Here is a 22,905-nt window from a genome sequence, read left to right on the forward strand (position 1 = left end):
GCACTCTTGACCTACAAAATGCACTTGTTATCATGTGACCCTCCAAACTCAGTGACATAAATTATACACTAGCCCTTTTTCCTCTTAACATGTTTAAATTAATTTTTTAAAAAAGTTTTTATATATTGGTAGCATATGTTGACTGTGGTAAAATCTGTCTTCCTTAATTTTATTTCATAGCATTCCTGAAGCTTGAAAAGTTGTTTAGTAGTTTATGTCACATTGGGCCCTTGAACTAAAGTTCTAGTAACTATTTATTAGTCTGCGATATTTAATTGCTGATCGCATTTTAGGAGAAAAACAAAGTAAAACTAATTAAAGTGTCAAACATTAGCAATGGATTAATAAAAATCACTTGACAGAAATGTATACAGTCATCTCCCCCTTTCCCTGTTATAAATCTGCAATGTAAGCAATAACTGGTATATATTCCCCCATTATTTTCGATATCCCTCATGCTCTACCCTCCACTCCTTCCAGTGATAATTGCAGTATTTGACAAAATGCAAGTTCACAATGGTCAGTGACTCTAAAATTTCTAACTATATGCAAAGTGGAAAAGTAGACTTTGCTAGAATAAATATTTAACAAACTGACACCTTTGCACAGATGAACTATGTATCAGTACAGAAAACAGACCTAAACAATTTCTGTTTTAATAGTCATGATAAGGTTATCACTATCATTTCTAACAGTAGCTCTCCTTCATCATTACAAAATCACTGAAATCAGAAGGAATCTCTTCACCTAAAAAGTACAACCCTTACACCTACTCTTTAATACAAGAGTTGATGGATCATAGGATTTGTCAGCAGAGTCTCTTTAAAACATGTACTAGTTGTGCATTAAATTCCAGAAGTCCTACCTGGAAAAGATGCTGAATCTGCTCCAGATGGATTTACTGTTACTGCTTTTTCAGCTTGGATTGTGCAGAAACAGGAATCAAGGCTTAATTACGCTATAGCTTACTCATTAAAGTAGTGGAGGTTAGTTCTTTTTGCATGTGCCAGCACCACATTACAAATGAATTTATGCACAAATCTTGTACTTTGTGCTCATGATAAAGCCAGATACTGACAGTTCACAGAAGTACACAGACAAACATGATCCTTCTTTCACTCCATACTCTTGGAAGTTAGCAATTCCTTCTGTTTAAAGGAAATTTTTTTCCCCTTTTCCTTTCAAAAACAAACAGGAGTTCAGTGGTTTCTACAAAACTCACTTAGCTTGGAAGAGGTATTTAAAGGTCTGAAATTTGTTCAGCTGTACAGTACAGGCTCCTACCCTTCGTGGTCAGACATCCAGCTGCTTACACTCCAGCTCTTATACCAACACCATTCAAGCTAACCTCTCTCAATTCTTTTAAAAGCCATAGATATACCACTTGAAAAATAACATCTCACATTTGTTATCTTTGTATCCTGATGCATGCAAGTAGGTGTAATGGCATCCAAGCACTCATTCACAAACCTGTGCTTGGGAATCAGATTCCATTTAGTGAGAATGCACCGCACTGACCGAAATAATTTATATAATTTCAAGCAGATGAGTTTAACTTGTTCCAGACAAGGATATCTTGGATGTGCTCCAAACCATGAACCTGAATAATAACTGTGTTTGGATTTAAGGTCACTAATGATGCTTTTCCCAGCTCTAAACAATGAGGTGTTTGGGGGGGTTTGTTCATACAATAGTTCTTCCGCAGGTTTGTCGTGCTTCTAAGGAAGGGGAGTGGAACTGGCTTTTTCCTGCCCCTGTTTCCTGCTGGCTGGGATCTCCCTTTCCATTGGGAAGTGGCTTATGTCCCCGTCCACAGGCCTGTGCCTTGGCCTGGCCCTCGACCCGGAGGGGTCCCAAGCCGCTGCCGCAGTGGCTGAGGGTCCACCCCAGCTGCCTCAGGCTCGGCCCACCCGTGCAGGTGCTATGCGGGGTGGGTGCCCGCCTGCTTCTGACCCCACATACGTGTTGCATTGGCAGGGCACGCTGGAGCTGGCCGAGTTCCCCATGGAGAAGGGCTCCCTGGAGCTCCTCAAGCAGAAATGGGAGGCTGGCGAGGCTCCGAGACTCGGTCCCCGGGGGCAGTATGGCGTGGCCGGGAGCCGTCGCTGCCGCCGCTCGCCAGCCCCGGAGGGGCGGAGTAGCCGCGCCGCCCCGCGCTCCCCGCAGCCGGAGGAGGCCGGCCCCGCAGCCGCGGCCGGCCAGGAGGGGCGAGCTGGGGGCTCGGCGCCGGATAAAAGCAGCCGCGACAGCACCATGGAGAAAGTGCCTGCGGACGGCGGGAGGGCGGAGGTGTTCAAGGAGGAGCCCCTGGGTGGCCCCCGCCGGATCGAGCGCTTCCCCATCGCCCTGGAGGACCTGAGGAACCGCTTCGAGGCCCCGGGCGGGGGGGCAGCAGTGGCCAGGAAGGTAAGTGCCCGAGCCCGGGGCACCTTCCCCCCGCGCCCCTTGGGGAATGAGGACGGGCCCTGCGGGTCTTCCCCCTGCCTCGCACCGCCCTCGCCCCCTCTCTGCTGCCGGGGACGGGCAACGCCGGCCTTGGCGCCGGAGGACTCGCCCCTGCCCTGCCGGGACGCGCTGGGGAGCGGCTGGAGGGAAGGGGAAACCTCCTGCCACCTACCCGACTCCCGCGAGCCGTGTCCAAACGCTACGAGCCGCGTGAAGGGAGGAGCGGGAGGGAGCGCGCCGCGGGACAAGGCGGAGGCGGGGGGCACCGGGGGCAATGCCGCGGCGCTGCCCGGGACCGGCCGTTGGGCCCCCCGCGGCGCCGCGCCAACGGCGCTAACGGTCGCCCGCGCGCTGGCGAGGCGGCGGCCGCGCGCGCCGGGTCCCGTTACCTGGCGCCTCGCGAGGCACCTGACGCGTGTGGGCACATCCCGCGGATCGATGGAGGCCGACAGGCCCTGCTAACTATAAAACCAGTTGGGTTTTATTTCTGAAATACTGAATGGCACCGGTTCACCTAAGTTCAGTCCCTATAAAAACCTGCTTTGCTTTGCCTGTCTCTGTAGACGTTTCAAGTACTTTTTAGAAGAGGTCAGTAGCATGATCTTCCTTTACTGATGCAAAAAGTGAGTGCATACAGGTGAAGTGCTTTTTGCCACAGTTTCTTGATGAATTAAGAATCTAGAACTGAACATGAAGTTTTTGTACAGTAAAAACTAAGTTCTGCAGCTGAAAATGATTCTAGAAATATTAATTTTTTTAATGGTTTTATCAATTTTTTCTTTTTCTTTTCTTTTTTTTTTTTTTTTGAAACATGATGTAAGTACATGGAAGTATGCCAAATAACATTTTTTGCAAATGGAAAAAATGATTAGCAGTTCCCCTCCCATAAAGTTTTCTTTTTTAATATAATGCAGGTTTACAACTATATTTTAAATATTTCTATATTTAAGAGAAGCAACCATCAAAAACGACCTCAGAAACATCTTGCTTTTGGGGGGAGGGGCAAGTATATGCGGTTTACAAATAAAATTCACATGAAGAAAAGTACAAACACTTGGGATTTGTGTCTGTGAGGTAGGCCGGTGGTATCCTATACTAAATTTTGCACCTGCCATCTCAGTGTAAATGCAGTTTTGATATTTATTGAAGTCTGGTGTCTTCTGGGCCCTGAAATGGGGGAATAAGCCCAGCTCTATGCCATACCCTTGGCATTTTGACTTCAATGCACCTTTTTCCCTGACTGACAAAACCATTACAGAAACTGTTTTATGCTTAGCACAAGAATCTCCTTTTTTGATGTAACCTTTGTAACTCGGATGAAGTACAAAGAGCTTTGACATAACCTTTATTTTAACTTAAAGTAGAGGGATGAGCTATGGAGAGATGATCTTCCTCAAGAAGACTGTGGTCCACTGGTTAAAATCATCACAAAATCTCTTAGTAACTGTAGCACACCCAGCTAACCTGAGCTTTGATGGGCCCTGAGAGGGATAGTTCAATACTGGACAACCTTGATCAGTATATAATAGCAAACATTATATAGCTTTCCTTACTCTAGTAATTTTGTTCAGGTCTGGATCACTTTAATAGTTGCTGAATGGCACCATCTGCCAACCTGTCAGGTTAGGTAACTTAGTCTGCAATTAATTATGCTTGGCCAGTGCTTTATTTGGGGAGGAAGAAAAATAAGATATTACAGTTTGAGAGAAGAATTCCCAAATGGAAGTATTTGCATACACTTTAAAACTTTCTGAGCCAATTGCATCTTATCTGTAAAATAGCATTGACTCCTTTTCAGTTGAGAAACCTGCTGTCACTTCACCCCTTGACTCTCTGTGACATGATAGGCTTGGACGAATTGCAAACTGTAGCTGTAATCAAATTTTTGCCTGTCTTTATTCATGGGCTGGCTGTAAGTATATTGAGGAGGAAGAAGTATTTCTTTGAAATATTTGAGAAGTAGTTAGGGTTTTTATTTTTAAGCACTTATTAAATGTCATGCCACTCTTTTCTGCATATCTAAAAGGTGCTACCTATTAAATAAAGAAAATTTTTTTAAAAAAAAGCTCTTTGACAGCTATATACTTGCTTTATAAATTAAAAAACACACATTGAAATTTGTGAAGCAATGATTCATGGACTCTTTAAAGCCAAATCATCCAGTCTGTTTTTCTAATAATATATACCTTTTGACACTCCTGAAGAAATAGATTTTGAAATAATATCTTTAAACATGTAAATTTTTAATATATTTTTTCTACTTAAAAGATTTAAGGTGTCTTCAACTTCCTCCTTTCATTGTGGGCAGAACTCTTAAGGGTTTCAAATACCTGAAATCCATTCAGACTGTATCAGTGTTTCTTTTCTCTGAAAGGTAGCAAACATCAATGATGTATGACACTTAATTGTGAGCTAACACATTTTATGTGAGTCATTTTATGTATGTCATCTTATGTGAGTCATTTAGCCTATACCACTAGACAAATTGCTACAAAATGTGGCAATGTAGCATCTGTATTTTTGAACAGAGAGAAAACAGTTCACAAATACAACACTGCAATTTAATCAAATTGCCTACTGCTTCTAAGTCGTGCTAACTATGAGCACTTTCTCACTGGAACTGAGAAAATGGGGAGGAAAAAAAAACAGCAGCTCTTTAAGTATACTGAGCAGTTTCTGCTATCTGCCATTCCCTTTTGAAATATTTAGAATTTCATTGCCAGAAGTTCTCAAGTTTGAAAACTGTCATTTACAATATTGGCCTTATTCCTTCAGGTTTTTCTCCAGACTATTTCACTAAACTGTTTTTTTCCCCCCCCTTTTAAGTGATCATCAGATTGTGAATCTTCATCTGTTTTTCTTTTTTCCTGAATATTTACAAGAACAGGCAGGCAGGATTTAAACAGGTAGCAATAACTACTCTCAAATTACTCTTGAGGCTTTCTTTTTTGACACATGTAACAGAATACACCTTCAGAGGTCGATAGTGTCCCTCCAATAGAATAGGCTACACCTATGCCTCATGGAAAATGTTTTCAGAGGCAACTCTGCTCATCAGGCACATACTTTGTCAAGGCAAATGGGAAATTTGGCAAATATATGGCAATAAAAAAAAGCAAACATATGATAAAAAGGTACCATCTACAGGCAATTTTCTGTAAACTGGTATCCCTTTTGCAGTTCTCTGCTAACTCACGTCTTAGGCAATTTGTCAATGTTGTGTATTTTTCAGAGTTCCCATTCACTCAGCACTTCGTAAAAAAAGTGATCTTAGCTAGAATAGACTCTGTGCAGAATCAAAAACCTTCAAGTGCTTCTGAGATTACCAAAAAAATTAACTCGCAAATAAAATACTCATCCAACTAAAACAGAAACCTGTTTGCATTTCAAAGATTTTTTTTTTTAATGGTTAACTTTTTTCTTATTCCAATAAGTCTACATATTTAAAAGGCAGAAACCTCTCTGTATTTTTGCTGAGCTACCTCATGGGTCAAATAAGGTGAGGACAAAATAACATCAGGTTCGTTAACTGCTTTTTTGATTAATATCTTGAATGGATCAATGGGAAATGATGCATTACAACAACAACTACTAGTGAAAACCCATCCTGATAAACCATTTTGAATCTAAATGCAGCGCAGTCCTTATGTTATACCTGACTGCTGTGTTTCGGCAAGTACCAGCCAACAGGCTGGTGTAGATTCTGTGATGATGTGACAACATGCACCAGGCTTTGACTGCATGTAGGAGGGCAACAGCAGTCTTGTGCCTTACTATACTGAAATGCTGGCAGTGCCTCAAGCATATCTATGCTACCTAGAGTGAAATCATAACTAGCCTAGTTCGCCTGAATACTTTTTCATTAAGAATTTTAATACAGTCATTGTGACTTCACTTGTGGTATTTAAGATAAACAGCAAAGACCAGAGGGTCTTTTCTTCATGTTGCAGTGCAGAATGTTTTGTCTCAAAAGGTCCAAAACCATCTTTTTTCATGGACAATGAAAATAAGTACTTCTTTCTGTCGGGACTTGACATTCTCTTTTTCCAGATGAAAATGAAGATTTACAGGAAATAAATGTTATCACTTATGCATATGCTCAGCCTCATTTCAGTGTCCAAGGGGGCTCACTCAAGGCAGAACCACAGAATAACAAACAGCAGGGATATGAAGAGGTATTTGGTACTGACAAATAGATAACAAATTACACTTCATTTACTTTTTGTGTACTAGTTTGCAAATAGTAGCATGAAAAAGCTCAGAAACATTCCTAACACTGTCGGCCATCCAGATTTAACATACCTAGTAAAGTAAAAACATTAGACATCCAAAAGTCATCTGAAAAGTAGGTAGATAGTTGGCTCTGACTCCATGACCTTTCTCACAGATGCTTGCCAGTAAAGATGTCTGGTTTCCACATCTCTTTGCTTTAACAGCCCCTTCTAATTATTTAGCAACCTAATGTAACTATGTTACTGGACCATATTACTAGAAGGCAGGAAGTCAAAGTCACAGTGACATGGGACACACGGGTGGCCATTGACAGCTAACCAACAGTAGTGGGGGCTACAAGTGAATGAATAAAACAACTGCAAATGCTTATACAGTCATTATGCAGATAATGTTGATGGCCGTACATCCTCTAAACTAAATAAACTGTTAATGGAAATTACAGCTTTATTGAACTTTCATGCTCCTAATAAAAACATAGGATACTGAAAAGTTTATTAATCTCAATTTGGGCAGCTTTGTTTGTATTTGTGGCTAAAAACTTATTCACTATGTTTTCTCTCTTCTGCATGAAAATGAAAGTGTGCCTCTAGGTTTTGGTTGTTGATGCAGTATTTGCATAAATGGGGAGTATTTTATACCTTCCACATTGATAACTTGACAAGTGAGGAATGACAAGTTTAAAGAAAAGTCCTCCTTGAATAACTTGTGCCCTGCTTCTTGAGCAAACATGTACTAATACTCCATATCACAACTTTATATACCGCACCAGCTTTCAATACTGGCCAGATAAGAATCAGCAACCAGCATGAAAGTTGCTTTTTAAGAAGTACGTAATAAAGTTCTTAGGCACAAGTGCTTTTGACTAAATCTCTTCTCTACTCTTCTGTTGCTTTGTGCTGTGCACTGATAAAATGTTAAAATAAATGTTTGATACAATTTTGTGGAATCATTACTTCTATAAAAATCAAGTATTTATTGTAAACATTAAAATCCTAATAACTTTAAAAAATAAGTATTCCTTTTCATCTCTATTTACTTTTTTGTTAATCTTCCAGATTGTCTTTTTGTTCTTTTCTAGTGCACTTTGATACAGTTCAATTCTTCTTCACTTCTTTGCCTTTGTTATTGTCTCTTTTTCCATTTTTCTAGGCTTATTCAGGTAAATGTTCTCACTCTCGAATGTTTCTTCCCCTGTCACCTTATCTCATTGGTTTCTCTCTTAGTTCTCTTTCCTCTCACTTTTCAAAGCTAACTTCTAATAATTTCTTTTTTCTAAAATAACTTTCTCCTTTTCTGTTTTTTTCTTCTTTCAATTTCTCCTTCCTCCTCCTCACTTCTCTGCTGTCTTCACATATGTACCATTTTCTGGCTGCTGCAGAATAATACTTCCAGTCCACATACTCATTTATTTACACATTTAATCACTTGAGCAGCACATGTCCAAAACAAAAATTAGGACATTTGTTGGAAACACTATTTGTACAATTATGAAATGTTGTCACATAAGCTTTGTCCTAATGGCTTTTCTTGTGGAGGAAGAGCTAAGAAAAGATGCATCTGAAAGTGAGTCTATAAAAAACTTTGTCATTAATATCAAAGGTTTCTGATGCTGAAGAAGTATGCATACTTAAGCAGAGGTCATTCACTCATGGATCTAGGCAATACAGACCAGAAGCCAGCCTGCTAACGTTTCAGAAAAATCTGTGAACCACATAGGCACATGAATTCTGTGAAAGGGATCTTATAAAGTGAAACATTACAGTCAAATTGATACTGGTGCTAGCAAAAGCATCTACGTCCAAGATCTAAAGGCACAAAAAAGGTGGAAATTACTGATTCATCCTTTGGTAACAGTGAATAAACATGAAAAAAATGTGAGATAAATATGATTTACAGCAATCCTAGGCTTTATATGTAGCCTGGACTTTATATCATATATTAAATTAATCTATTGAGACTATTCAGAGGTGCATAGTAAACAATTGATGAATATCTGGTTAATGATAAGGGCCACAGATATTAGAGCTGACAAAGACATTTATTAATATAATGAATGTTTAGTGGTATACTAATTAAATATTACATCATTAAAGAAGAATATTAGCATACTTTTAAAAAAAAACAAGTGATGTCAAAAATCCTGTTAAACAGATTTTTTTTTTTTCTCCAAGTTCTTTCAAATGGGTACACAGGTAGCCATTTTATCTATTTGCAAAAAGCTGTGGCAAAAAAGCACTAAAACCAGACATGGCCAGTCAGTCATATTCTCTTTTCTTTGGTCACAGAGGAAAAATAACAAAAATGTAATAAAGTAATTGGTTTCAGTCATGGACTCAAACATGACATTCTTTACCCCTTTTTTGTAGATTACCTGCTTTTATGGACTGTATAGTCCATAAATATATATGGTACTTGTCCATATATAGCACTTGTGTGTGCCCATATTTCTGTTGGCTCTAGAAAGAATATCCAAGTTTCTACAACCTCTAGCACTAATCGGTATAAAACCTTTTTTAAATAGATCTGGTTTCGTTATCTTTAACAGCGTTGTTGCCTAAAGCAAAACAAGACTTGAAGACTGGTTAGATCAAGTTTAATATATATGTGTAGACAAACTGATGTCTTATTACCTATTCATGTAGCTCCTATTTTTGTAGTATCTGTGTAACTCCTCCATCAAAGTGAAAAATAATGAAGCCCTAAAAGGAAAACTCTCTTCTCCTTCTGGTGCAATAAGATTTTTTTTTTCCCCTATGAATGAGCAAAGTGTGAATAAAGATAACAGAGCGAAGCTAACTCAAAAAGTTGGAATTGACATTGAAATTCTAAATGATACAGATTTGATGTCATCTCTAGTTCCTACGAGAGTCAGCTCTTCTGTGTAAGTACAATTCCTAAAAAAAATTCAAGCAACTGAATTTATAAGCCACATTCTCCTAAACCACTGTTCCTTGGTTCTGGTGGAACCTACCTGTTTTAGGAGCTTATGGATAATGTGCTATAGGGATGTCGGCCTACTAGGACCAGCCCCCGAAGGGTGTCTCATAGCTGAGCAGAGACCTTGAACTAGACTGTTGTGTTCGGTTAAGGGTGCTAGGAGTGATAAACAGGGAGCAAAATGTTGGATTACTGAGTTCCCATGGGTCTCATAATACTGATTTAATAACCTAGTGATTTTTATACTATTTGGGGTTCTGTTCAGCTTCATTCCTAGATTTACTGTGCTGCATTAATCCAACCTAGAGACTTCATTATTTTTATTGGTATTATACTTGCAAGATGCTTTTGATACTTCTTGCAAGTCCAATTTAAGTCTACTGCATGTATCATCTTACACACACAGCCATCTTCTCTGGGTGCTTCATTTTTGCCTTTCTGCTCTTGGGTGATTTTTGCTTTCAGATATTTTTGTAGACATGGCCTCCCAGATGTGGTGTTCCAGACTTCTCTAAAATTTTGTCTCTCTCTCATCACCCCCACCCAGAGATAAACAATATATCGGTTTTTATTCTTCAAGCCAACTTTGCCTATGTCATTGTGTTGGTGTTAGTTTTCTTTCCAACAGACAGCTATCCAGTTCTGTTTTGATTTTGTAAACTTGAAATGTCTGTAGTTACCTCCATGCTAGTGTGATACAGGGTGCTAATCCTCATTCTTCAGTCCTAGCTTCTGTGTCAATAGAGGTATAGTATTCAAAGAAACAGGGAGGTGTAAGTTATTGCACCCTGAGGATCAGGTCAGCACTAGATCCATTTTACTATTTATTCTAGCAACAAACAACATCCCTTCTACCCCTGCACTTCTTCAGGTTTTGACTAATTTTAAGGGCAAATGTAAATACACCAAAGTAATGTTGTGACCAGCTTGAAGTCTTCTTTTTGTAGTCACTACTGCTTTTTCATTTTCAGATTTCCTGTGTAATAGATTGTAATGGAACCTACAACAGTGTTTTGGAAAGGCCTGTAAAAATTAAAAAGCTAAGACAAGCTAAAGTAATGCTTGAGCTGTGGCTTCACAACTGCAGGAACTATTACCATGAATCTTGATCTTACTGGAATATGGGAATGACCACTATCAAAGAATATTCAGATCCAGTACTTGTTGTATTCCTAATCCCTTCACAGACTGTCCTCTGCCCAAGGTTATTTACTTGAAAGAAGGAAAGAAACTCTTTTGCAAATGGTGAATGCAGTGGGGAAATACACCTATACAAAGCACATAACCTTTTTTCATGGAAGAGCAAATACTGGTTCCTTAATATCAGGCATAGGAAGCCCAACCATAAAAATACAGCTGCAATACATAATATTCTTACCTTTACATTTCAGTTTGTTTTTTCTAAAACAGCAATATGCTTTTGGTGTAATATATATTTTTACATGCTGTTATCAAGAAGTATTCTTTTCACAAGGGTAAATAAGACTAAGTAAAAAATTAATTATGTTCCATTATAGCAAGTTGAAGAATTTTTATATAAATCATCTGTAATGCAGTACATAAAGGACAGGATGACTTCTTTCAGCTCACTTGGAAATGCTGCTTCTTTACTGTATACTGTACCAAATTTATTCTTAAAAGTAACCTGTGATATGATGTAGATTTCTGTCTACATATTCTTTGTCATTTTAATATCCGTCAAACTGCAATTTCTGGTAGAAATAAAGACCCGCAAAAATCCGTGATGATTTGCAACTAAAGCCTCTCTCTTTTTCACCCTTTTCAACCTGCTGTCTTAATAAAAACAGAAATGGCATTTGAGCTGGCATATTAGGGCATTAAAGAACATTCCATGAGATTGAAATGATGGTGATTGGTGTTCAAATAGAATTGTTGGAAAACCCTTTAAGTTGTAATATTGTATCACACTTAATGACATCTCTAAAGTTACAAGTAACTCACCACTGGTAAACTCCAAAAGCTTAAGATTAAAATGTGTCCATATTTGTTCTGCAATTTGAAACATATTTACAAAATCACAAGTACATTTCAAAGTAATTTCCTTTATAATATCTGTCTTTCCCAATAGTCTATTTAATTGTAGTGAGATCTGGGGAAAAGTCAGTACCCTTTTATGTATGGTTAAACGAAGAGAAGCGTTTGCTCTAACAGCCCCCACTTACATATATTGATGGAGAATAGGTTAGAAGCTTGATAGGAAAGCAAAGCTATGAAATCTGTAACTAGTGGAAACAATTACAGGGAACTATTAAATAAAAAAGGATAAATAGTATTAAATAACTTTTTTCAGCTGATTTGCAAGTTTTAAGGTAAGCTTTGTCCTATAAGCAATTTTTTTCCTAAATTACTCCTAGCACTTTAAATTTAAGTTTGGTTATTTTTTGTCACATAACAAATAATTCATTTAATTTGTTTAATCTTTTGTCTTCTGTTTGGTACTATTTATTCTGGGATTATTTTTTTCTTACTACCTCAAGGAGGTAGGAAGAGCCAAAGTAACAGTCTTCTTATACAGATATAAAGACTTTAACGTATGGTATTTTTCTTCCACCTTTATATTGACAAAGTTCATTTGAATATGGCAGCAGATGGGAAGAGTAGATGAATATTCTTAACATTTACTGTACATACCATGTGAAGTAGATGCAAACTGCATAGCTTATTGGTAAAGGCTTGTCATTTGCAGGAATTTAAATTCTAATATTGAAAAAGTAGGGGTTTTATTAAAATTATTATTAAACCCTTTTTAGTGGTACAGGTATGTAGTCTTAGCAACTTGCTTAGGAAACAAAATAGCAACATTTGATTGCTGATATTTTAAGTGTAAATAACTGTAGGTAGTTTGATTTTTTTCAAAAACAGAAAAAATATATTGGCCACATAAGGATTAGCCAATAAAAATGAGAATACACAAGACAGTTAGGATCATGTACCTTCCAACACTGTTAATGTGCTTTTCAGTATAGAGCTCTCATTTGTTTAATAAACTGAAAAATACATTTTTATTGGCATCATCAAGTTAAAATCTGCTGTCCTTTACTCTGACATAAATAATATTAGTCAAGCTTTACCAGATAGCTTGAGGCAGAATACAGCCCATCATCTTTGTTTCACTTAACTGATGTCCTATAACTTAAATTTAGTTATTTAAGATTAATTCTCCTTTTGTACACAGATAATGATAGCTCAGTGGATGAAGGTATCTGTGAATCAGTTGACTATGACCCAAAACTCAAAAGCAGAATCCTTTCTGCATCCATTGCCAAAGGTCCCAGCAGAGTAACATGCATATACGAGAGCTCACATGTAACCTCCCCTAACCTGCAGTGTAGTGTCTGCTTCTCTGGTTATCTCCCATCAGCAGGGTAGATGCATGTCAGATAAGGCTTGTGCAAGTGTGAAAATGTAGCTCAAAATAAATAGGTGAAGTCCCCCTGGCCTGATAATTTTAAAGAAATATATGACTGGACAGCTTAGCCATCATAGATGCTTCTAAGTGCTGTTGCCTTTGCATGAAAGACTGATGGACATGCAACATCACTGATCGAGACTACTTTCTAAAAACTGTATCTGTTCTCTGTAGAATAAGAACATTAGTGAGATTTTGTGAACAATTCCTATTTTACATGAATAGCACATTTTGGATGGAGAGTTGCATGTCATGCACCTTAAATGTTTTCATTGTTTTCTCCCCTTTCAGTTGTTTGACATAGATGGCAGAAATTTTCAAACTTTGCCTACCTCTTAGGGCCCTAGAAGTACACCAGTACATTAAAGAGCAACAAGCCAAGGAGTAAAATAATCCGTTTGAAAAGATAAGTTTCTGCTATTTTATTTCTAACACTGGTAAGGCCCATTAAAAATAAAAAGATATTACCAAGCTGATAAAACATGATTCTGCTTAAAAGAACAGGAGTAAGCTGTGGAGAGAGTTTACATGATTAGATGAGAAAAAAATGTGTTTGCTGACTGGCAGAGTTGTATTGTACAAAGTCTGTGCTCTTGTTCTTTTGCAATCTTTCATATAGATTTCATCATGTGAAATTTAGTACTATTTTTAGCCACAAATCTTGGATTACAGTACTTGCATTTAAAAAAAAAAATCTGAAAATAAAATGCAGTGAACTAATTTTATCTTCCTCAGAGATATCAAAATTCCTATTTATAGAATACATGACAGATGAATATTAAAGCTGTAATCCTGTTGAAGTACTTACAACCATTGTCTTTAATGAGGGTTTTATCTGCACAAAGTCTGTAATATTAGGTCATATGTTTATCATTTAAACAGTTGCACCTTTGAAACAGTAGTTTCTTTTACATATACACTACTCAGAAATTCTGCTTGAGAAACGAGCAGTTAAAAGGAGAATCACAATACCTAATATATTGTGTAAGACACTCCAAGACCTAAGACATCCAGTAGTGACCACAAGAGCAGCATATTAGAAACAGTACAGCCTAAAGGAATGATTTCATTAAATTATGTTAAAATAATAAAGCTGCCTGTATTTGGCATTCACTCATAGAATTTTGGTATATATCCAAATATAGTGATGAAACAAATCCATAAATTACATATTACTTGGATATACTCCTCCATTTTCCTCAGTCACATTTTGAAGGCAGCTGTAGGATGCTGTGAAGCTGCTCAGCACCCGATCTGTATCATACCTTCTCTGTTGAGTGGCTATAGGCTTTCATTCCACAACCTCTTTTTTCCCACTCTATGGCAAGGCTTTCAGCAAGCTGATTGCAAAAATGATCTCTCTCAGCCTTCATAAATTTCTGTGGGCGGAAGAGGTGAAGGATAGAGAATTAACTAGATTCTTTTACTTTGAAATCAAGATACCCTCTCACAACCAAGGAAGAGGCTAATGGAATTTAGCAAACCAGTTCATGCTGTAGTATACATTTTGTTGCTCGTTTCTGTTTTGTTCTTAACTTAAAAAAAAACAAACAAAAAAACCTCCACACACTCAAAACACAAAACCCCACTCAGCTCAATTCTGAAACCAATAAAAAACTTACTCCTGAAAAGAGTTGGAGAGCCCCTGGATTAAATCATTTGCCTCCAAAGCAAGCCGTTCCAGCAGACAGAACGTATCACCTCTTTCTTCATGTCAGAATTCTAGGAGACAACGATGGTAACTGGAGACTCATTCGGCGTGTTGTTTAGGTTTGTCGTATAAGCTGATAGGTATATTGTTAAAGCCTTAGGCTTTTTTTTCAGAAAAAGACAGCTGCCTTAGGTAAACCATATTTCATTGGACTACATCTTTACTAAAGGAAAATTCTTGGAACTGAAGATGAGATGTGTGATTGAGTGCTATAGGAGCTTACACCTCTACTAAAAATACTTGATCATAGCTCCATCAATTAATCATTGATAGAAGAAAGTGCTTATATCACAATATAATACAAAGTTATGCAAAGGCTTTAACAAACTAATAGCTTAAAAGTTGATCTCTTTTGGCCATAGTACATTTTCACAGGCAGGAGGGGTTAAGGATAGGGAATTAACTGATGCATCTTTGCATTTTTATAGTGGTTTTATGCAGAAAAAATAGAGAAGGTTAGAACAAAGTTAGAAATGGCTGTGTGTAAAATTAAGTCAAGTCCATAGAATTCAGAATAGAATATTAAAAATTTAAATAAAATATCTTTTAAGGCTCTGTGCCAGCTAACTTTAATAAAGTTAGCATATGCATAAATGAATGTGCTCATTGGCCTTATGCTCAGAAAAAGACTGCCAGCTGTGGTAACCAAGTTTAAATAGACCATCTCTTGACTAATCAGAATTTCAAGAACAGGCCTCATCTTATTACAGTATTCAGTAGTAAAATACAATTTTATTCTAAGAAGGCAAAATACAAGCTAATTAAAAATTCTAAAATCTCTTGTTCAGGTTGCATTTCCATTGCTAAATCCAAAATACACTGTTATTTGTACACGTAAAAATAGATGGAGAAATCAGGGCCATTAAGTAACGTTAAACCATGAAGTGACTTCTAAACAATTATATCAGTCCCGTAAAGAACCCTCAGCTGGTTAGAAACTGAAAGACATTATTATAAGCCAGCTGTAAATGTATTGAGAGTTTTGGCAGATCTATCTTCCTGGTGGGCACATATGGAGTATGTCCAATACTAATTATTTGAGTGGAATTAACCCTTTGTATTAAAATAAGAGAGTACATACAAGAGTAAATCAAATGAGAGACTAAGTTTAATAATTTTGAAGCTAAGTTGCTTGGGCAAGTCAAACAAATTACTCTTCCACTGGAACTTGGACATAAGTCCTTCTTCTTAGGAATATTAATGAGTTAGTCTGTTATTGGAGCCTTTTAATGAAAGCGAATGGTATCATGCCTGTCCAGTAACTTTCAAGTATTTAGAAATAAGCTGATGCCCCATTCTGATAAAATGACAAACATTACAGAAAGATATTTTCCCCTTTTCTATACAAAAACCTGTTTCCTATAAAGTGGTATACTATAGTATCGATTTACTGTACTGACTTATTTCCATGAAACAACTACTTTATTAGCACTCGGAAACATTGGAACGTTAAAGCAGCTAAGGTCTGTGTTTGCTGGAAAGCGATTATGTATGTTTTTCTTAAAAATATGTTAAAGCATCCCAACTGAGAAAGTAATTTATGCTTGCTTTTTAGAGAAACCTATTCAAAGAACTCATTAAAACCATTCATTTAAATAATCTGGTATATGTTCGTTAAACTGTGTCCTTTGCTGAAAACATATGAACTGCTGCCAGAAAGTAAATGAAGGGAACAGATATTTAATGTAAAAGGTTAGACCTTCATTAAAATTGTTTAAACAAGCAGTAACTTTTTTTCCCTTAATGCTTTAAGAAACATTTATATTAATTTAGCAAAGATACGTAATGGAAAAAAAAGAATGGAAAACCCACAACCACTGCAGGGTCAGTTTTGTACCCCATCAGTGCTTGCATCATTTATAGCTTGTATTTTTGTTATGGATGAATAAAAGCAAAGAGTTAGGTGTGTGTGGGATGACCAAACAGTTATCCTTGCTGAAAAGCCTGATCTTGAGGGGAGTGCTGTATGGTCAACCTTCTGTTTTTTGGTTTAATGTGTATTTTTAGCTCATTCTTTTTATGATACAACACATTTCTTTACTTTGTTTTCATAAGCTTTTGTCTAATGCCAAAAGATTCCGCAACAAGGAGAGGTCACAGTGTCTATGGGACTTGAATTGGAGGTCGTGAAGAACAGTTTCTGGTTAAATTTCAAATTATTTTTCTCCTTAATAGAAATGTTTTTCTTCTGTGCTTTTATTATCACAGTTATTGCATTGGCTGTTTATATGTGTCTTATAAGTCATCTGAAGAAATGATCCTCCTCCCACTTCATTTATTCTCATTTAACTCATCTTTGAATTGGTCTGGCTTTTTAGAGGTTGGAACATGCACTAAACATTTACCCTTCTAGAAGCCAGACGTGTTGACAGAGTTCTTGCTGATCTCTGCCACCTTTCTCTCCAGGGAAAGCAGCTCTTTAGATAGTGGGAAGGGAGCTTTCCAAAGCTCTGTTATTTACGGGGTCCATGAACAATTATATATATATCTATTTTAATGGATATAGAGGTCTTCTATAATGTACTACTGCTCCTTCCTGTTTCATCACTGAATTTACATTGATTCACATTCCATAACAGTATAGTACTTGCAGCTCTTTTGTTATTCTGAGCTGTTTTCTCTGTGTTAGTTACACTGTTAATTATATATACACACAGAGCTAATCATTATTTTCTGGAAAGTATATCTGCCTTCCTCAAAGTGTTATGCAAAACTAGATTTGAAATCAACACAAATGATTCACACTCATGACAGCATTTCAAACCTTGTTCTCCATCGTGCCCATGTTAACCTCATTTCTATAGTTATCTAAATATTAAATAACTATGCTTAGGCCAAATATTTAAATGTTTTCTGAATAACAAATTTTAGTATTTTCTTTTAACATACCCTCAGGAACGCTAATTCTTCTGCCCTAAATTCAGATTTACCATTTCATGTGCTTTGAAGATGTGTGCAGCAGAGAAAACAATTTGTAATATGAGCTCACCTTAAAAGGTTAGAATCAATTTATCTATCATCCCCTTTCCTCAGTGTGATGCTATTGTCTGAATGACTACAACAATGAAGGAAGCTTGCTAGAAGAAAGTATCACAAATCAGTTGGAAAATTGAAAATTTTGTGTCACTGGCTCTTTTGAGATTTTTTTAAAATCTCATTTACATAGAAAATATTTTGAGAAGACTACATTTTTTAATAAGGAACAGGGTGGAATGGAATATAGTTGTATGACCTCAACTAAAATTTCTGCCACCTTCTTGCTATTTAATAGATAAGTGTATTGCTTCAAAGTTTTCTTGTTGCTTACTGCCCATTCAGAATCCACTAAGATTATCCTCAGCACACAATACACTGATGAAGAGTGGCTTATTTTTAGGATTACTTGTCCTCAACAAATTGCAATGATTTCAGGTGTGGCTCTCATTTTCATCTGATTATAGTCTGGCTCCATTCCCTACATTCTTTCTGTTCCCTCTCTTAAAAAGATTTTTTGCCTGTTTTTTGTATGTTGTATTCTTAATTGAAAGAGGCTCTTTTCCATCTGTTAGTGGCAGTCGATTCGTTAGTGAGGAACAATTAGTCAATAGAAAAACAAGTTTCTACAGTGCGTAAAATGCTACTTCCTAGGATGACTGACCTTTCTAGGAAGTCAGTCTGAAAACCTGAAAGTAGTTTCTGGAAGTCAGAAGTGGAAAACAGAAGTATTTCCTATAGGAAGATGCCAAATACATTCCTCCTCTTGGCTGCACTGGCTTGTTCTGCTCACAGAGCCTAAGCAAGGTTTAAGAACAAGCTGCAATTTCCCACACTTCAGTCATGACTGTCCACTTTTGCAAGCAGCAATGTTGTTGCGTCTCAAAGGGATAAAGCTGTGCCATGAGTTGTGTTTGAATTCTGAATGACATAAGTCTAAATGATAGCTACCATTCAGAAGGAACTTGGACATAATAATGAGTGTTTTCAATAGCACACTTCAAACTTACCTGTCTGCTATAAAAGCATGGATGGAGGTATATTCTTACACTTTACTTTAAAATTTGTGCATGTAATTCTTGGTTCTTTTTAAAGAGGTATAGGCCTATTTAAAGAAAAATTATGTAAAAAATTACCAACTATATGAGTAGGTCTTGAAAATATAGCCACAGGCATCCAGGGAAAAATACATTAAATGTAAAAAGAATTGCAGCTTCCTTTCCTTGTCAAAATGTCAATGTAACAGCTAAGGCACTAGCTGGTTCCGGAACATCTTTGTTTTTCTTTTTTTATTATTATTTACTTCATCTTTGTTAGCCCTCCTAATTCCATTTGTTAGAATATTTTTTCACTCCTATGCATGTTTTCTACATTTGCTGACATCAGACTGTCCTGCAGCTCTAAGGATGCACCAACATCAGCAGTTTAGTTTGGAACAGGACTTCTTTTTGAGCAAATACCCCAAGTAATCTTACCATGCTTCGATGTGTTTTATGGAGGGTTCTGGGGCACATGAACTGCATTTCTTTTGGGTATGTTTTAATCACCAACAGTTAGTCTAAAGTAAAACCTCCCAAAGTGCATGTAGCACAGACATTATGTACTCCCCACCAACTCCTTCACTGTACAGATTTGCTCGTAACATAGACATAACCTAAAGATATTCCTTGCCATCTCAGCTGGAAATGACTGTATTATACAGCTAATTGCTTTGTTTCAGCAAAAAGCAGATGAGCCTTTCTTAGAGCATACTGATATATTTGAAACAGTATTCATCTAATACTTAAATGTGTATATATATATTTGAAAATATGTAGCATACATTTGAGAATATATATACTTCTCCCTATTCAAATTTGGAGTAATGTGGAGATCATATTTTGAAATTGCTTTACATATATGCTTGTGTCTGTCTGAAATGCTGTGCAAGTACATGTACGTAGCTATTTGCATTTTGAACAATTTATGATTAGACACTTACGAATTGTAGATTCATCGAATCACAGAAATGAAAACCTGGAAATAACTTTAAAAGGTCACCTAGTTCAATCTGTTATTTTTACTCTCCCTTCATCTAACTAGATCTTTTCTGATAAACACTCTGTAATTTTCTAGGAAAGGACATGTTACCTTAGATGTCTGATTCAATGTTTCACTACACTTAAAACTAGAGAAATTCCTAACACCTAAGCTAAGCCATATTTATTGAAAATTACATCCTCTTAGGATGGACAAAGTTTGGGCCGAAGCATAAACAAACTGTGTTTAAAAAAAAAAAAAAAAAAAAGTTTATCTGCTTCTGATATATTTTAAGCTGTCTCTACTTTCCCTTCACTCAGATCAATGTACCCAGTATTTTCAACATTTTCTCATAGATTTTACAGAATTTGTCTTTTTGCTTACCTCAGAATTTTATTGTCTTTGTATATGTATTTCTCAAAAATACAGTGTTCCAGAGTCATCTAGATGATCTCGAAGAATCACTGATGAAGAGTTACCTTCTATGCTTTACAGATGTTAACTTGTCACAAAATAATATTTGTCTTCCTTGCAACAGATTCACGTGGCTGCCTGAATTGCTGGTCCTCATTTTGAAGTATATGATGGCTTTCAAGTGTAATATGTTGTACTTCTCTTCATGGATTTTTTTCTTTTTGGACAATTTTTCCAATCCATCAAGGTCTTTTGTATTCCAGTCCCACATTTCACCATATTTCAATCAAATTTCTGCCTGATATCATTCAGAAATTTTACAAGGGCACCCATTGTTCCATCATCTAACAGAATGAATGAATGAATGAAATGACCCGGTCCTGGATCTGCTCTGTCAGTCCGACACTGAGCCATTGGCATGTATTTGTGATGTTCAGTTTTCCCAGCAATTGTTCACCTGACTTGTGATTTCATCTAGGCAAAAATTCTCTATTCGGGAGAGGATACTTGCTTCTTCCTTATTCTTGAGGTCTGTTTATCTTGGTAAAGAAAAATTAAGTTGCTTTAACATGACTTGTTCTTGAATAATATGTCAGCTATTTTTGTCATTATCTGGGTATTTATAGATTGATTGTTGTTGCTTTGGGTGTCAAAGGGGGCGTTTATGCTTCTTTTGGCTCATATCATGGTACTGTGTTGAAGCCAGGAGACCTTCATTCAGGAGGGCTCACCATTAGTCAGCTTCTAGTAGAGCTCAATGTTGGCTGGCAGCGCAGGCAGAGAGAGTTCAAATCTGTCCTTAAGAGGCAGCACAAATCCAGCCAACTGAAATTCCCCTGATCCTCCTTTCCAGACGGGCACTCTGTTTGCTTTTCTGTGGTCCTTATGGGACCTTACTGTTCTCTCCAAGTTCTCAACAATAATTGCAAATGGTTCAGAAATTGCTCCGGCTAGTTGCTAAAGTACTCTGGCAAATTTCCCCATCAGGCCCCGTCAACTTCAATATACCTCTTTTTTTCTAAATATTCCTTATCCGGTTCCTTCCCTGTTCTGGCCTCCACTTCACTTCCCTTCCTGTAATAATTGTGTGAAGATTCTGGCCTTTAAAGAATTTATGGAATCAACCTTTTATTTGGAAGCACACAAAGGGGGCCTTGAATACTTAATCCTTGAAATAAAGGTTTTGTGTGCACAAGGCCAATTACATGTAAAAATATAATACATAAGCATAGTCTTGCCCTTAATGTTTACATCTGTTTTTACCCAGGGAGTTCTATCTATCTGAGGAGAATAAATGGACTTACAGTTAAAGAATTTGCTCCAGAAATCACAGAAGCAAAATGTCTGTATAGTTTGATGCCCGTTTGCCACAACTAATAAGATATCTGAACTTTGGACACCTACTTTTATTACTGACAATATTTGGGCATACCACATTTATAAACAATCTACTTGATTTCTGGATATCTAGCAACCAAGTTGGAGCAGTAGCAAATTTCAGACAAATAGCCATTGCATGAGTCGAATCTGTTACATGAGCAACTGTGCTGCGCATGGGAGGCAAGTCTCAGGAATCTTACTACCTTTCATGGAGTCACAAACATGAACAATTTTGTGATCAGATTGCTCGAAACAGATGAAAAACCCAGAATTGCTATAGTATAAGCAATTTATTGAACTGAACATGGAATAAGAAAAGTTGTTTTTTTCATTATGTGTTCTCTTTTCTTTGTTTTCATGCTTCATCCTGTGCAATCTTTATGAGAAAAATTCTGTGACATTGACAAATCAGTGATCTAAGGCTGATAAAGGCCATTCTGCCATCCTAGCACTCCATTGAGGAGTAGTGGCATTTGCCATAGATTAAGAAAAAAAAAAAGTTAAGAGACAAAGTTTGGGATTTGTTTTTTCCTGCTCATTCAGGGACTTCCAAGTATTCATACTGATGCCTTAGCAGCTGAGTCACTGTAACAGTCCTTCAGCACATTGTTAAAGCCTTTCCAGAAAACAAAAATAAGTAAAAGCCCCAAACACACTTTTTCATAGAACTGAAACCGGAATGGGCAGACTTAGAACGGTCAGAACTGTCAGGGAGTTTTAAGTCTTTTGCTTATTTGTGTTCCTGAAACTCAGAGCTTCTTGACTTTTTCCCCCCCTAAAAGGGCTACCAGTGTAAAATAAGTCTATTTGCAGTAGTAGAATAGAAATAGAGACTACGGGATGTTTATTTCTAAGGATCTACTGATCCTTCATCAGTGCAGTCTCATTTTGCTCTCCCCTCCTTGTTTTTGGAGGAATGTTTTGTTTTCCCTCTCCACAGTGCATTGGAAGCTGCAGCTGTTACAAGAATAAATTAGATTTTTCAAAGGACTTGACTAATTTCTTTTTTTAAAAGCTGTTAATTTTATGCTGAACAGATATGAGTTGACTTTCTTAATATCTATTTAGGGCTTGATTTAGCAAAAATTATCTTCTTGGAAATTCAGGGTTACAGCATACTGACTAACCTTTGGCACAAATCTCCAAAAGGGAGAGAAGAGAGAGGCTCTGCCTTCCATAAGCTGATGCTATCTCTAATCTGACTGTGCAAGCATATTAAGAGAATGTAGAAATGAGGCAAGCGTCCCTCAGGGCTTCTTAGGAAAGTCACAAGAAAGAATAGCATGAAAGTGCTCTTCTTTAGAGACATGATCTCTCAGAGATGACCCAGAAATTGGGTGGTGTAGAAATAAGCCTTAACATT

At 37.2% G+C, this 22,905-nt stretch overlaps 1 protein-coding gene across 1 annotated transcript in view; it reads left to right on the forward strand.

Moving 5' to 3' along the window:
- The first annotated feature begins 1,643 nt into the window (after positions 1-1,643).
- Positions 1,644-22,905, forward strand: part of XIRP2 (xin actin binding repeat containing 2) — a 100,532-nt gene continuing 79,270 nt past the window's right edge. Inside the window, exon 1 of the mRNA XM_064515501.1 lies at positions 1,644-2,406. Coding sequence (XP_064371571.1) covers positions 1,801-2,406 — 606 coding nt within the window. The 5' untranslated portion in view covers positions 1,644-1,800. The remainder of the gene's footprint in view (positions 2,407-22,905) is intronic.

This window comes from Dromaius novaehollandiae, chromosome 7 (genome assembly GCF_036370855.1).
Source record: "Dromaius novaehollandiae isolate bDroNov1 chromosome 7, bDroNov1.hap1, whole genome shotgun sequence".
Taxonomy (NCBI): Eukaryota; Metazoa; Chordata; class Aves; order Casuariiformes; family Dromaiidae; genus Dromaius; species Dromaius novaehollandiae.